At 35.6% G+C, this 16,954-nt stretch overlaps 1 protein-coding gene across 1 annotated transcript; it reads right to left on the bottom strand.

The window, feature by feature from the left end:
- Window positions 1-2,759: 2,759 nt before the first annotated feature.
- Window positions 2,760-16,472, bottom strand: atoh8 (atonal bHLH transcription factor 8). The gene is made up of 5 exons (XM_038291155.1): window positions 16,196-16,472; window positions 14,766-15,827; window positions 13,480-13,635; window positions 8,909-9,100; window positions 2,760-4,334 (listed from the first exon to the last, which is right to left on the bottom strand). Exons 2-5 carry the CDS (start codon window positions 15,426-15,428, stop codon window positions 4,329-4,331), a joined length of 1,017 nt encoding a protein of 338 aa, XP_038147083.1. The 5' UTR covers window positions 15,429-15,827; window positions 16,196-16,472; the 3' UTR covers window positions 2,760-4,328.
- Window positions 16,473-16,954: the final 482 nt, after the last annotated feature.

Below are 16,954 nucleotides of genomic sequence, written 5' to 3'. Positions count from 1 at the left end.
TTGATTTCTCCAGTGCTGGTGAAGATTCTCAGTCATCCAGGGGTCTGTTTCACCAAGCAGGTTTACCTGAAAACAGGGAAACTGACTTGTTTCTGTCACCATAGTAACATTCTCCCCAGGGCTAACCTGGTCAGTAGGTTTTCTTCGGTAAACTGGGAGTATCCTCTGTCTCTGCTCTCCTTACAGCCAATCTCACTGTTTTATTTCCTGATTTAGTCAGATTTTTATTTTAGTTTTCTGAATAAATATATCTTTCACTAGATCCGTTACACACATTAGGTTTTTTTTTTTTTTTTTTAAATGGCATGTTCGTTTGGCAAGGCTCTTTTTAAAAATTGATCGGCACTTTTTCACAGAGAATTAAATATTTATAAGTAGATGATTCTACAACTGACAATTGACAGGGCATGAGATTATTTGTTTTTGTTTTATTTATTATGAGTGAGATCTGGATATTTTTTTTTATTTAGTTATATTTACAGTAAATGAAGAACTACTGAAATAATTCTCAGATTTCAATTCCATGGGGGAAAAGGAATTACTTCTTGGAATGATAACATCATGCATGGCTGCAAACAGCCACTTAGTGTGTTTACTGTGTAAAAGAAACATGAGGGATGCATTATGCACAGGTTCTATATGTTAGTATTTAGACCTAATAGATACATTGATCTACTACCATTCAAGAAACAATCCCCTAATGTTATCATGGTCACAACGTCTATAGCAAGCCATTATATTATGTACTAGTTTCACTGAATATTTACTCCTGATATCTGAAAAAGAAAAAAACATTTTTGTCTAAATGACCATTTCAAACAAAATGACATTCTTCACATCTAGAAGAAACATTCTGGATGTCTATAAATTAATTTCAGATCTCCATATTCCTAATATTATTGGTCAAGATTTGCATTTTTTTAAGTGTACAAAATATTTTTCAGATACCATAACTACATTTTGAGTCAAGCTGATATCAGAATGGACACTTAAAATGTGTAAGCATTTCTAGATATATAAAACTTTCTGAAATTCAATTTCTGTTACAAAAATGCAATTTAGAAAATATGTTACAGTTCAGTCTAGGATTGTGATTTTTATCAGGAAGAATCTTATTTATTTAGGTGATCTACAAATGGAACAACAGAGAGGAGAGGGCTTTTAATAAATGTAAAACCAGCCTGCCATAGCCCACTCCATAACTGATCATTTATAATTGATCTTTATTGATCTCACATAGGAGAAATTTACCTCTGCATATAACCCATATCCTTGGGGAGCAGCGAGTTTAAGGGTCTTGTTCAGAGACCAAGCATGGCAGTCTATGGCATCAACAATCGCCTTTATCAATAACTACCTGACAAACAGACCACGGTTTGTTAGACTGAGGGTTCAGCTGTCTAATCAAGTAGTCAGCAGCACAGGAGCACCACAGGGGACGGTTCTCTCTCCATTCCTTTTGACTCTGTACACATCTGACTTCCAGGACCAGACTGAATCCTTTAATCTACGGTTGTTGGATACACCAAAGATGGACAAGAAGCTGAGCACAGAAAGCCGGAGAACCTCTTTGTGAAATTGTGTGAAAACGATCATCAGATCCCGACAAAAAAAATAAAGGAGATGATTGTAGAGGACAGAAGTTAAACAATCTTCCGAAAAGGGTGCTCACTGTTGTCCTTAATGTGTTTCATTTTATAAGAATAATTCTTTGTAAAAAAAAAAACAAAAAACTCCAGAGTAGTTTCTATAAGCCAGCCTTCTTTATTAGGTTGTTGAGCTTTTTTAGATCATTAGCTCCAATACTGTTACCTCAGCAGAAGATGGAAGAAGAGATCAAACTCTCCCCAGCACATTTATAGAAGATATGTAGCATCTGGCTGCAAACACTGAAGAAATAAACATTAAGAAGTAAAGCCTTCTTCACTGTTGTGTCTGCAGTCAAATCTGTTGTCCAGGTGAGCACCCATGTGTACCCACATTTTAACACCACAGAAAAAAACTAGTCTGTGAGCCACCAGGCAAGTACAGACTACCAATGTGCACACATTTGTGAAAATATGTCTCTCCAACCAATCAAAAAGATTTTTGGTCTATCAATATGGGATGGGATCAGAGTTCTGCACTGGGAAAAAAAAAAAAATCAAGATTTAGATTAGTCATTTTTTCTTAAAATAAGTGCATTTGTTCTTGGATTAAGAGGGTAAAACAGACATTTTGCCAATGGAACAAGAACATTTACACTTGAAATAAAAAAAAACACAATTGCATCGTCTTATTTCAAGTGCATATTACCGGTATCTAAGTATCTTATTTTAGAGTAAAAATACTCATTCTATTGGCAAACTATCTCATTTACCTACTCAAATTAAGGGTAAATGCACTTAATTTAAGACATTTTTTACTTATTTCTAGATCGTTTTTTCATCTCAACACTTTGTAGCTGATTGTAAAAAAAAGTTCTTTGAATTTTTCATCAATTTGTTCTTATTAATCACTTTTAGTTGAATTTCAGTTGAAGGAGGAAAGACAGCGCTGATATTAATTAAATGCCTTGACGTTGCTGTAAAAAGCAGCTTAGTTGATGTCAATAACAGTCGTAACCTGTAATGTGAGTGTGCATCAGTATGTTTTAAGTTGATTCTCCACCATAAAGTAACTTTATGGCGGAGAATCCAAGCTTTAACATGTGAGAGCACACAGAACAAAAAACAAAACAAAAAATACATGTTTGCAAAGAAAAGCGATAGACACAGGAAGAGTGTAAAAAAAATATTTTATGATAAATTTCAATAGAAATGAGTAGGCCTACACAGTACTTATTGGTTTAAAGTAAATGAAAATCAGCTTTTTTTTCGTTATTGCAAGTGTACATTACAACAAAATGTATGCATTTAACCATCAGTTGGAGAGCAGCACCTAGGGAGCATCGTGGAGTAAACAAAAGGAACCAAGAGTCAGTTTCTGGTGGATCTTACATAATCTCCCGGACAGAAATCCACGCCTTTAAAACTATTTGGCCACCTCTTCTCCTCCTTGAACCTGTCTTTTAATCCGGACATTACCAGCTAACATGTATTCTGTTTCCATATATTTAGACCAATCATTTTTCTAAAGAACTAAGAAGATAAAAATATAACTAAAATCACACGATCGTAGACCATAGATGCAATGAGAAAATACAAATAGATGTAGGTATTATAGTGCCATTAAAATAAAGGTTTCTCCTTAGAGTTTTCTATGGGTTTTTTTCCTTCACTGGTAACACATAAATGTTTAAGAACAACAAACACTTTTAAGGCTTTTTATTTTCTCTTTTGTTTTTTAACCATTTATATTCTGGAGAAAAAATAGCTCAATGAAGAAAGAGAAACAGCAGAAAATCAACCTAATAACCTGTCAATTCAGGATTTTCTCATGTAGAGCAGAATTCACTCTTAACCGTGTGACCTCATCCATGCAGAGTATCCGAAAACCTCTTGATCAGACACGGCGTCCTGACCACGCCAAGTAGACATAATAGAAAACCTGCTACTAGAGTGAATACGTTTTTGTGATGCTCCTGTAGACGTCCAAAACTGTTTCAATGGTGAAAAAGGAGCAGCTTTATGCATGTCGGCCCACAGTTTCAGAAGTTTTCATATTTCATCTGGATTTTATATGAAATATTGCTCCTAAAGGGTGTCTGTGTCAAAGGCGCTGTCCGGCCCATTTCACTCGTTTCACTGCTCCATGTTTTCTCATTTTGTGGAGTGCAAAGTCCTGGAAATGCCCCTAAATCCCTTTGCAGACTCATATACTCGTCTTTCATCTGTTTTAAAGTTGCTTTGTGTCGCAGTTTGCTTTGTTTTCTTCTGATTTAGTGCTCTAAAACAGCACATGTGGTGTCAGGCCCTTTGCAACTTACAGGTTCGCTAATCATCAAGCCCAAAAAAGGTTAGTGAAATCTGTAAATCCAAAAAATGCATCTGCATTCAATAAATCACTTTTTTTTTTTTTACTGATTACTAAGTTATTAATGTGCTTTTTGTTCTGCAGTGGTCAGTTTTTTTCTCTGGTTAATTTTCTTGCATTGTTAAAAATGTAGTGCTACAATTTTAAGAGCATTAATAAAGATAACCTACACCACAGCGGCTTTGCATGGGTAGCACTGCATATTCTCTACTTAGGAACATACGCTCATGAAAACAAAACTAAAACACCCCAATGGATCGGTCTAAAGAACTGTGTCTAAAAAGACAATAACTCAACACATAAGTCAGACTTTTCTGTATTCATTCCTCCTTCATTGTGTACTTCATCTTCTTATTCCTCCAAGTACTTCTTCATCACTCCTAAAAGAAAGAAATAACACCAGTGACTAATTTAAACAGTACAAATGAAAATAAAGTCACTTATACATAAACTTTTTAACTGCCATGTCAACCTTCAACAGAGATGGCAAAAGTACTGACTTTCCGTACTTGAGTAAAGTACAGATACTTGTGTTAAAAAATACTCTGGTAAAAGTGGAAGTACTGATTAAACTTCTTTACTCAAGTAAAAGCAACAAAGGCTTGTAAATTTACTTAAGTATAAAAGTAAAAGTAGAAACCACTTTTTTCATGCCGTTGCCTACATTTTAAATGGATGTCTGCCAATAGGACTAGATCTCCGTTGTGTTCATTTTCAATCATCTCGTCGTCCATGCTACTATGCTAACGCCACCGCCACCAAGCTGCAAAGATTTGCAGCTAATGAATACCGCCGAATCTGTCGATTCATCTTGTAGTGGTGCGTCAAATGCAACGTAGATTCCCATCCAATTAGATTGAATTTGGTATTGATGACGTGAAAAATAATAACGGTAACTCCATTGAAATGATTCAAAACTAAAGTAACGAGCCAATTTTTTAAAATGTAAGGAGTAGAAAGTACAGATATTTGTGTAAAAATGTAAGGAGTAGAAGTAAAAAGTCGGCATAAAAATAAGTAGTAAAGTAAAATGATCAGAAATCTACTTGAGTACAGTAACAAAGTATTTGTACTTCGTTACTTCCCATCTCTGATCTTCAACCTCCATTTTGATCAACAAGTAATGCTCCATTTAATTCCATAATAGTTTATGTATTTTGATAATGTAATCAATGATCAAATGATTTATGTGTAAGTCATAAATTTTCGTTGGAGTTGATTCGGGGCTTTTAATTGTAATTTTTTTAATTTATTTCTTATTTTTTCCAAAATACCTTTATAATTAGAAAAACTAGCTATCGTTCGCTAGCTATTGTTAGAAAGCCAGCCAGATAGATTAATTTATTTTTTATTTTTGTTTGAGTTGAATTTGGCATTTAAATTTTTTTTTTCCCGAAACTATTAAACTAAAAAAAAAAAAAATAAAAAAAAAATAATAATATATATATATATATATATATATATTTATTTATTTATATTATTATTTTTTTCTTTCTTTTAGTTTAATTTTTTTTTTATATTTTAAGTTTTTAAGCTTAAAAGAAAAGATTTGAAACCAAACAATATTTAGTGAAAAAACTATCAATTGGAAAATTAAAACTAAATGTAAACCTAAAATAAAAAAGGTTTAAAACCAGAAAATATGTTTAAAACAACTTTTTTAGGTTCCACTGTGCTGTCAGAAAGGGTGGAGCACATCCCTCTCACCATTTTATGGATGCAATCAAATAAAGACTTACGATTAATTGCCAATCAGTGGTTTAGATTACATTTTTTTCATGCAGGTAATTGTTAACATCTGCTCAAAAGGATTTTCAGAGTTTCATTGTTACCAAACGTCCAGTAGAGGGCACCACTCCTCATTGTTAAGCGACACCTCAAAATAGAGAACTACATCACAATTAGCATCTTAATAATCTAATCGGAGGGTAAACAGTCTGACAGCATATCGGAGCGACATGCTCGGTCTTCTACTGGCATGTTTACATCTCTGTTCATTGGAAATTAGAAATGTTTCATATATTCTAGTCATCTTTAATATCATTTAGTAACCCAATAGGTCCCTATTTTGTTAAGTTTTATAAACAGGTCTAATAACATGTAAGAAAACAAGATTTTGTTTATTCAGTCAATATTTAATGCAACCGACGCTAGAAATTGAGTTAAAGGTTCTTGTCTGATAAGTTTACTAGTCTAAGGATTGTATTAGGGGTTTGTTTATTGCAATATATATTTGCTGTGTTACATGTTTCATTTGTTAAAAAGTAAACTTTTTAACGTTTAAACTATTTTTTTAATGACATGAAAATAACACATTACAGCAGTAATTCCAAATATCTTTCCTGTCTGCATCCATTAGTACCTATATGAACTCTTTGAAGAAACATAAGACTTAGAATATTTAATTTCCCTTTGTGATTAGCATTGGAAATTAAAATATTCAAACTGTAAAAGTGTGTCATTCATCCCTGAAGATCAAACAAATATATAGATTTACTTGTTCTTGATATGTATCCCACATGAAGGGAATTATTTTGGTAACACTTTCTTTTACGGTACATCTATATCCATGTAATAACATGGTAGCAACATAGCAAGTCACACTCTATTACTTGGTAACGAGAAAAACCTTATTTGGTAATAACATTTTGGTAATAAAATTAAGATGTATCATTTCAAAATAATTACCCGCATTTAATTATTACAGTAGTATGTTACACTGTAAATGGAAACTTTTGGTGGGTAATTACCATTAGGTTACCACATAACAGTTTCTATTATTTGCCGCCACCTATCGGGTAAATAAAGCATTTTAAAACTGAACTCAAGTTCCATATAAATAAAAGTTTATTTAAAAAGATTGGCATTGTTTTGTCATTGCCAAGTAATAAACTGCATTTTACTAGATAATAACACATTAATTTATTGCGGTCGGTGAAATGACGGAGTTACCTGGTAATAACGATTTAATAACTAAAAGGTTTGACTTTACCTTGTCCACCTAAAATCTGATGCAAAGCATCATTAAATTTTCCATTAAGTGTTTCTTGTTACCCATTAATAAAGTGTAATTTGCTATGCTGTTGCCATGGTTACTGATGTACTGTAAAAGAAGGCGTTACCAAAATAATTCCCTTCATGTCGGATACATATCAATATGTAATAAATCTATATATATGTTTGATCTTCAGGGATGAATGACACATTTTTTACAGTATTTACATTTTTCATAGATCCTTAAAATAGCTGACATGTAGTTTTAGGTAGCTTTTTTTTTCCAGCTGTAAGTCTTTTGGAAAAAAATGATTGTTGTTGTAAAATCTGCACATCCTTGTCATGATTATTCACATATTTCAAAACAGCTTTATGAACAAAAGCACCAAATCGACCAAAATGAGTAAACCTACATATAGGAGCAAAATGCAACCTGCAGTTTGGTAAAACACTTTACTAAGTTTATCATAGCAGAAAAAAATCTAATAATGACTAAAACTTTGTTTTTGTTGTCAGTCTTTAAGAAACAATGGGCCTTCCTTTTATTTGAGCAAATGTCCTGTAGAGGGACAACAGGGGGAAATGTTCTTAAGCAGCTGCTGGCCTTTATGTGATTTCAGAGTGTGCCTTCCCACTGCCCCCTGCCCTTTGCGGCGCCAGTCTCACTTCCTCTCTACTCCTAACATCTGCTCTGAGACTCTTTCTCCTACTTTATCTCCAATTTAAGACAGTTGGAAGATTTATTAAGGGATTCATTAATTAACGTTTACATTTTAAATCATAATTATTAACACGTCATAATTTTTTCTTATATGTATATACAGTTTTGTTATATTTTAATTTGTCTAGTTTTCTCTAAAACTTGTTAATTTGCTTCATTTAATGCAACTTTTTAATTCCTTATAGTGGTAATTCCTTTTGATGATTATCCATGCTTTTTTTTTTTTTTTTTTTTTTTAATGTGTCTCCTAAATCCAACCATTTTACAGAAGATGAAGATCTTATAACCACTTCTACGGCTCTGACTCATCTACAGCATCCTAACACATGTTACTGCATATAAGGGTATTTTTGTGGACTTCAGTTCAGCTTTTATGCCATCCCTTCCGACATGCTGGACCTGAGGCTCCTTCGCTTTTCAGTATCTGCATTTCATTCCTGGATTAGTGGCTAAAAAGTCTTAAGAAAGGTTGATAGGAAAATTCACATGCAAACTACTACTGTTTATACCAGGGATCATCTGCTCGCCCTTGCATGAATGGTCAGCTGTCCCCAGTGAAATAAGAAGGAGGGGAAGCAAACGGGCCTGGAGCAGTTTTTAAGGCGGGCATCGGGTAGATGATGAGTTCTGACCCACCTGGAGGGACCTCAGATCACTGTCAGGACTGAGTTCTTTGATTTTTTTCCTGTGCTTTCCCCACCATCCAACCACTACTTTAAAAGGAAAAGCTGGAGCAGTCAGGAGTGGACCCCCCACCTGTTACACTAGCTAGTGGAGTTCCTCAGTGGCCAACCGCAGTATGTGAGGACATGTTAGAGGACCCCACAAAGAACTCTACTGGCTCAAATTCTGTTCACCCTCTACACTTTTCCTAAAGTCTCCACTAACTAAATATATATATATTTTGGTTGGTTGTATACATGAATCAGAAGCAGTTTAATAAAATGTACTAAAGAACCAACATGTTGATATTTACAAACTAATGTTAAGTGTTCAATATAACATGTTTAATTCAGGGCTTTAATATTCAATATTGGCAGATTTTTATTGACGTTTGTCAGGAACGTTAAGGAAGATAACGACTAAGTTTTCTCGTATCATTCCTTTATTTGCGTTATAAACACGCAAACAAAATAATTGTTTATTATTAATCATATGCAAAATATATGATCAGAGTTTTTAAAATGTATTGTTTGACAGCTCTTATATATATTTCGATTTCATATTGGTTTTCCTCACCTTCCTTTTTTTGCTCCGCCCCTCAGCCTGTAGGGTCCTGGTACACTGCTCCACACACTGAGAGAAGCTCACGCTGCTGTGATCTGAGCTGTAGTCCAGCTCAGCCAAGTGAGCCAAAGACAGAATGTAGTTGCAGGCAATGCGTAATATAGCCAGTTTGGAAAGTTTCTGTCCATAGGAGTAACATGGCACCTAAAAGAGAAAATAAGAGACTCAAATTTTTAGCCTCCTTTTTTAGGCTCCTTAAAGCTGTAATAAAAAAATAAAAAGAACAAATATACATAAACACCATAAAACATTCAACAGAACAAATAGATTTTTGTTCAAAAATAAAACTATCTTGGTGATACAGGTCAGGAAAAAAAAAATAAAACCACAGAGAAACTGAAATGAAAAGCAACTGTATGAACTGAAAAATAGGTAGAAATATTATCCTGGCTAAATCTACATCGCTTTTGATTCAAATGTAGCTCAATAACTTTTTTTTTCTGCAAAGTATAGATTTTTGGTGAATTTTATCAGCTGATGGAACTAGTTTTAGGGCCTATATCATGGAGAATCCTCGTTTAAAAAATAAAAGTTTTAATCTGTTTCACTGCTATTAATCAAATTCATACACCCAGTGGCATTTCGCTTGATTTATGCATCTCTGAGTTCTGCTGTCTGAGCAGCAGCCCGTCCTTGACCTGCGTAGCTGCATGATCAGCCGGGTCCAGATGTACAGCTGCAGCCCTCAGTCTCCACGTCTCCCTCTTCCAGTGGTGTCAAAAGTACACACATTTGATACTTAAGTAGAAGTATAGATACTACAGTTTAAAAACACTCTGGGAAAAGTTGAAGTATCAACTTGACCTCTTTACTCAAGTAAAAGTGGAAAAAGTATGTGCTCCAAAAACTACTTAAATTATAAAAGTAACCTTAAAAAAAAAACAGCCAGATAACACTATATGAATAGAAAGCTCAATTTTTCTTTGAGATAGGGCCAAGGATGAGGGAGGTCTTGTTGGTCTCCATCTCCTGATACGCTCTTGCCTGTGTCCGACCTCATTGCCAAAAATTGCATCCCGCGCTATCTCAGAGGAGTTGACACTTGTATGACTGTTTTCCTGTATATCCATCAGTAGTTAAAGGACAAGGGTCAGCAAATGCAGACTCTGTCCTTTAAAACAATGACAGCACAATCGTCACTGTCTGATCTGAAGCCTCATTTGGAGCTTTAAACAGGCTTTTAAAAAACTTTGATATTGGCTGCTGTAATATTATAGATTTTTAGAATAAAAAGCTAGCAGATGTGCATAATCAAAAAAAAAAAAACAGAAATATAATTATAGAGCATTCAGTATTGTAAGAAAGCCCACACTGTTTCTGAATAAATACATTATTGTATGAGTTAAGTTCTATTCCATTTATGTCTATTTCCTTGTAAGTATGAAATGTCCAATGCTCCTGAATGCACCATAGCTATCTGACGCTCCTGAATGTATCTCTGGTCTGTGAACGCTGTGCTGTGTAGATGCAGGTTTTATTTTCCGCTTAAGACAAATCTTTGTTGTCGGCTATCACTGCTTATTGTTGTGTGTGAATAACAAGAGACTACAACAAATAAATCAGCCGTAACTCGGACAAAATCTTTGGATTTAATGTTGTTCATAACGCTCGTAATTTTGCAAATGAATCTGCCCAATAACCACAATTTTTTTCCCCACGAGATGTATATTTTAACGTTTTTATATCATTAATATAACAAGTAGCTCCATTGGTCATATTTTAATCCGTTTTCCTCGTTGATATGCAGAGCGAGGCGCGCTCCCACCCGCCACTGGGGATGCTAATCTCAGCAGGGATGCACTTTTTGGTATAACACCGGACCGCGGTCCGCTAATCCGTGACCTCTGTATTAAACCGAACCAAGAGTAACGAGTAACGGTTGTTTTAAAAATGTAAGGAATAGAAAGTACAGATACTTTTGAGAAAATGTAATGAGTAGAAGTCATAAGTAGGAATAAAAATAAGTAATGGAGCAAAGTATAGATACCTTAAAAAGTGTACTTTAGTACACTTTTTCAAGTAACGAAGTACAAATACTTCGTTACTTGACACCTCATCCCTCTTCCATACCACCCCCACCATTATGGAAGGAATCATTTAGACACTGACTTAGTTAAACATCTGCCTTCATCTTCCAAAAAATCCAGCGTTTCTGCTTTAGCACAGAGCCGACTATGTCGCTGTTTAAGCAAAGACGACTCTTAGTTTTTTACCTAAATCAACATGATCCTAATTGAGAACAGCCTCACCATTTTCCACCTCATTAGAAAGCTGCTGTGGTGTTTAAAATGTTATGTTTGTTGTGTTACTCTAGTTTAACGTTCTCCATTGCCTTAGGAAAGAGCAGGATCTAACTGCTCTATATGCGTAAAAACAAACAACCTCTAACAGGCTTTTTTTGGTTTTAAAAATCCGGTTTCTTTTATAACTTAAGCTTTGCTAATTATTTAACATTTATTCTTACTTAAAGAAAAAACAGTAAATTCTCCATCGTAGCAGAATGAGGAATATATAAACCGCCTTTTTTATGAGAAATAAATGAGAATGTAAAATTCTGAGCCATCAATATTTGATGTAAATAAACACTGAGCTTTGAGATATTAATATAAAATAACATTTATTTTATGCATATTATTAGGGATGCATGATATAATCGTCCCCCTATCGGTATCGGCCTGTATCAGCCTTAAAACTGAATATCGGATATCGGCCACCCCACCGATATTTAACCCGATATTTGATCAGCTTCTGAGTTTCTAAAGTCTAAAAAAATAAAAATAAAAAATACTACTTCTTCTTCTTCCTCAAAAACTTCTTTTTTACAGACTTAAAAACTTCTAAAGACGAGGGAAAAAATATTGATACATTAAAAAAAGACAATATCTTCATATGCTGATATATTGCCATTTAAAAACACCATATCAATCTCTTTTACTAATGAAATATTGCTATATGTCATCGTTATACTACGAAATCCCCCGAAAATTCACGAAATTTTGCCATATTTTTATATGTTGATATATTGACGCGGTATCGATCTATTTTACTAACAAAATCTCACAAGAATTTGCAAAATATCACGAGAGTTTGTAACAGAACGATGAAATTTCACGAGATTTTGAAAGTAAAATAGATCGATACCGTGTTTTTAAAAATCTATTTGATATCAGCATATGAAAATATATTTGAGTATATTATTTTTCAAAGTGTCAGAAATGGATAACAAAACTGCTATTTTCAATGACTACTTATTTTTGTCCAGCTTTAATATCAGTATCGATATCGGTTATCGGCTACATGAGTTTTAAAATATTGACATATCGGATATCGGCCAAAATCCCAATATCGTGCAACCCTACATATTACTCTAACAAATCTAATGCTAAGTTCAGACCGAACACGAATTAAGCAGTAGAAGCAGCTGCTTTATATGCAGTCTATGGTTGAGGTGCATCAAAAGGTCCTGCAGCACGTCTAGAGCAGCAGGAGAAGCGCATCTTGATGGATCTGAGCAGCTGAAGCAGCACCTCATGAGCAGCAGCTGCTGGAGTTGGAAAAAGTGAACTTTTGCAACTCGACGCGCCACATCAACCAATCAGAGAAGCTGATCCATGAGCTGGCAGGGAGACGGACACAGCACTGCTGATGCATTTCCGCTATGATCACTGCAATGAAACAGTTCATTAACGCCTAAATTAACTCAAAGTGTCGAAACCTGCTAAGTTAGCTTTTATTATTCCTGTGTGTGCAGTTTGGATTACGTATAAGAAAACAGCTAACATCACCTTTCAGCCACCAACAGTAGTGGATTTGAAGGCAGGATCATAATCTTGATGAACTGACTGCACAAATGATGTTTTGAAAAGGACTTTCTTACTTAAAAACATATTAAAACCACTTTTTTCCACTTAAAACAGCAAATATAGCAAAGCTGCTCTCTGCCATTGAACACAGCAGAAGCATTATCATTTTCTGGATGCGCTTCAGTAGCATCAAAGATGCTCTTGAGGCACGTCTGACCTTAATGTGGACAAGCATCAAAAATGAAGCAGGAGGAGCTTCTTTGCTTCTCAAATCACATTAGGTGTAAATGTAGCATCAGTATAAATGGTTCAGGGCAATGTTCAAAAATGAATACAAGAGATGACTAATAGATACATTTATGCACACTTTCTTTGAAAAGAGTGTTTTAATATAGCATTATTGACTTATATTTCTACTTATCTATGATTGCCAGTTTAAATTCAAGGCAAAGACAACCTTGTCTTAAAGACTTAATGACACATTTGTAGCATACAAGTTCCATAACAGTTTTATTGTTTTTTTCTGCAAATAGACTGTATGCAAAAAAGGGAAAAAACAATAAAACAAGCGGAAATATGTCTAAAATCAAACTTATAACAGTTTGCATTTAATGCATTTAATGAAAGCTCCATATCTTATCACTCTTTTAGTCCTGCAGGAAAATGTGGATGTAATCTGTGCAGCTATTAAGCCAGAATGTGAAATAAAAAGATTCTTACCTGCTTCCTTAGAGCCTCAAACGCAGCACTGATGGTATGGACGCGAGTCCTCTCCCTGGCATTGGCAAGCAGCCTTCGTGTTTGTTGGATAGCTTTGACCTCTGGAAGACGTCCTCGTGAATCAGAATCCACTCCAGGCCGCTTCCTTGCAGACTCCTGAGGGCAGAAAATTAAACCGAGGCGGATCATTTCAAATCAAATCAAAAGTTGCTTTTTCTAACAAAGATCACAATTATTTTTTTCTTTTAGAGTTGCTAAATTAATTATTAAACCTCTATTTAGGATGTAAACACAATGCAAACACAAGAAACAAAACAAAAATACGAAAAGAAATGTAGTAAATACATGGCCTTACAACATTCCCTTGAAGTAAAGTCATGAGATAAAACCTTTAATATACTTTGTGATTTAATTCAGAATACCAGCACAAAATTGCACCTAACTGTGAACTAAAGGAAAGCTTTCAAACCTCTGATGCCTTCACCAAAACAGTTGGACTAAATCACACACCAGTTCCTGCTTATTCCTAACAGGTAAAGCAACGGGAGGCACTCAGGTATCCCGGCAAAAGGGCTGAAAACAAAACTGCGCCACATAAAAATATTAGAAAAACCAAGCTTGTTCTTTCAGCTCTATAACAGTATTTTGCGTTGGCCAATCACATAAAATCCTCCACAAGAAAATCTGTAACAGGTCAAGAGGTATTACTACTCGTTATGCACTGTACAATATTACATTTTTTTATTTACAAATATTACAACAAAATGTTCGGCTAAATCTGTAATAATCTACAATATCTAAAGTTTTTATATAGTCTGTCTGACCTGGCTTGTAATGATTCAATTCAGTTTAGTTTATTTATAAAGTGTTAATTCCCGATACACATTCTCATATCAGGGGACTTTACAGAGACATAAAGCTATCCAATCTAAGGAAACCAAGCGAATTGATTTGTTCCTCCTGCATGGGCATGGAGGGACAATTGGCTTTCATTATGTCATTGACTCTGCAGCAATCCGTCACACCAAGCATGCATGCAGCAAAAGTGGAGAGAAAAAACATCCTTTTAACAGAAAGAAAACCTCCAGGAGGACCAAAGGAGGCAGAAGCAGACATAGAAAAGGTACACAGAAGCACTGATCCTTAAATATCTCCTGTGTTAAAAAAGTTAACGGTCTGTATCAGCATTCAAGATATTGTATTTAGTGGTATAATATAATGTATGCTACATTTCAATCAAGAAATGGTACAAAGTATGTACTGCTTTACGGTCCGGGTATATTTACCTTCTGTTCAGAGACTTGACTTTTCCCATGGTCCAGGCATTGGGAGGTCCTGGGTACGGATACAGCTGCAGACTGGCAAGGCAGGGATGACTCCCAACAGAGCGACTGATGGGCGGGGGAGGTAGGGCCGCCCGTTGGTTCTGGCAGAGGTAAAGTGGAAGGTAGCCCCACTTTGAGTCTGTTGGTCAAGGGCTGAGAGATGGAAATTGGCCAGTGGGAGATTTCATGATATGATAGAGGAGAGGCAGGTGACTGGGACACTTTTGGAGATACTGATGGCATGTTAATGCCAACCCTCATATCGATGGCACCGCTCTGACCTGGTGCCGAACTGTCTTCTTGTCTGGTTGACAAAATGCCCCTGCTGTTGGACATAACATCATGTGACATCATCAGCTGTCTCTGTAGAGCCAACTTGCTGAAGTTAGCCATTTGGCCATCATCTACACAGTCCATCTCTGACATGTCCACTGGGAATCTGTCCATGCTTTCAGTTTCTAGACTAGGAAATAGTCTTTTAGGCTCACGGGACTTTCTCTTGAACTTCTTGTTCGTACCTGGGACAGAAATCACCATCGACTCCTTGTTGTTCTTGCTGTTCAGATAATTATCCAGCGAAATAGTTTTTTTCATTTTGAAGAAGTTAAAGCAAAGTTCATTCATTCAAGTTTCATTCAGAGGAGAAAACCGCACAACACATGTATATTCTATGCAAATAAAATATTTACAACCTTAGGAAAGACAATTGTTACAGAGCAAACTACAAGCAGAAAACCCAAATGCTGTTTCACATTCTGCAAAGCTGCATAACAGGATGTGCTCAGTCATGGCTGTTACCAGGAGGTTTTATGTGGCTCCACTCTGTCTGCATAACAGCATCCTGAAAAATCAACACTAGAGCTCCAAGCTGTGTAACATCTGCTATTCCACACAAGCTGGACTGGAGAGGCTTTCTTCTGCTCCAAGGGTTTCTTTCAGTGTGAACAGGCCGGGCATTGCCTCAGAGTGAGGTTACAGTAAAGCTGTCTGAGAGTGGCTCCAGTCTGTCTGCATAGCAACACTCTGAATAACACACACACACACACACACACACACACACACACACACACACACACACACACACACTAAATGAACATATGCAACAGCTGAAACAGCTTCTACAATGGATTTTTCTACACAATCAATTAGAAAAAAATGAAGTCCAGAGATAAAAAGTTTTAAAGAAACAGTGTAGCTGAATTCTAACTAACTTCTGTATATATATATATATATATATATATATATATATATATATATATATATATATATATATATATATATATTACAAAAAAAAAAAAAGAAAAGAAAAAGTTTGCAAAAAGAAAATATTGTCTCCAATGTGTCAGGAAAAGCGTCTGAATCTCTCTGCAGACTTCATGAGCAGTTCTTACTGGAGCTATGGGTCCTTTTTTGCAGCCGTACGCGCTGATGCGAAGATCGGAGCAACCTTCCTGTGTTTTTTTGTTTTTTCCTCCCACACTGATTTAATTAAGACGCTTCTTCACCGGGCAGCGATCCGCATCAGTTTGAGCCGCTTTGAGGTTTTTATATCAAGGAATCCAAGGCGCTGAGCGTCCACCAAAGAGGAGAACTCCCACCGCTAATGTTGGAAAGACTACCTAGTGTCTCACTCCTCCCAGTCCAGCTCCACTGGCGTCTGTCTGACTGGCTGCACGCGCTCTCCCTCTCTTTCACACGCGGAGAGAGAAAGCGACCCTAGTCTAATTAATGAGGACCAGCCACAGGCTCTGGATACCCTGATGAGATTTACCACAGAATAAATCACACTGGGTCAAAATGATTTTAAAGCTTGTGTTTATTTCCAGTTCACATCATAATCTGCATGTGCTTTGTAACTGTTTCTGGAAAAAAAAGAAAAGAACAAACACATACTAAGCAGAAATGATGAGGTGCATATTAAGTTGTTTTGCACAAATGCCAATTTTTGGCCCCGATACCCGATACCTGGCTGTGCAGTATACTGATACCATCTGTTAGAAATTGATATGTGTGTCAGTGTTACTTAAGTAGATGTATAGAAACTGCAGTTTAAAAAGCACTCTGGTAAAAGTTGAAGTAATAATTTTACCTCTTTAATCAAGTAAAAGTGAAAAAATATTTGCTCCAAAATGTCACGGGGTCGGGTTCGA

This window comes from Cyprinodon tularosa, unplaced genomic scaffold, assembly GCF_016077235.1.
Source record: "Cyprinodon tularosa strain WSP-4 unplaced genomic scaffold, ASM1607723v1 ctg295, whole genome shotgun sequence".
Lineage (NCBI taxonomy): Eukaryota > Metazoa > Chordata > Actinopteri > Cyprinodontiformes > Cyprinodontidae > Cyprinodon > Cyprinodon tularosa.
This window is presented reverse-complemented; position numbering and strand designations above follow the sequence as displayed.

What these genes read in the sequence shown, in the direction of transcription:
- atoh8 (XM_038291155.1), bottom strand. Translation starts at nt 15,428, where the DNA reads ATGAATGAACTTTGCTTTAACTTCTTCAAAATGAAAAAAACTATTTCG. An exon ending in GTCAAGTCTCTGAACAGAAG is followed by an intron (nt 13,636 to 14,765) that starts GTAAATATACCC and finishes TTCTGCCCTCAG; the next exon opens with GAGTCTGCAAGGAAGCGGCC. An exon ending in TTGAGGCTCTAAGGAAGCAG is followed by an intron (nt 9,101 to 13,479) that starts GTAAGAATCTTT and finishes TTTCTCTTTTAG; the next exon opens with GTGCCATGTTACTCCTATGG.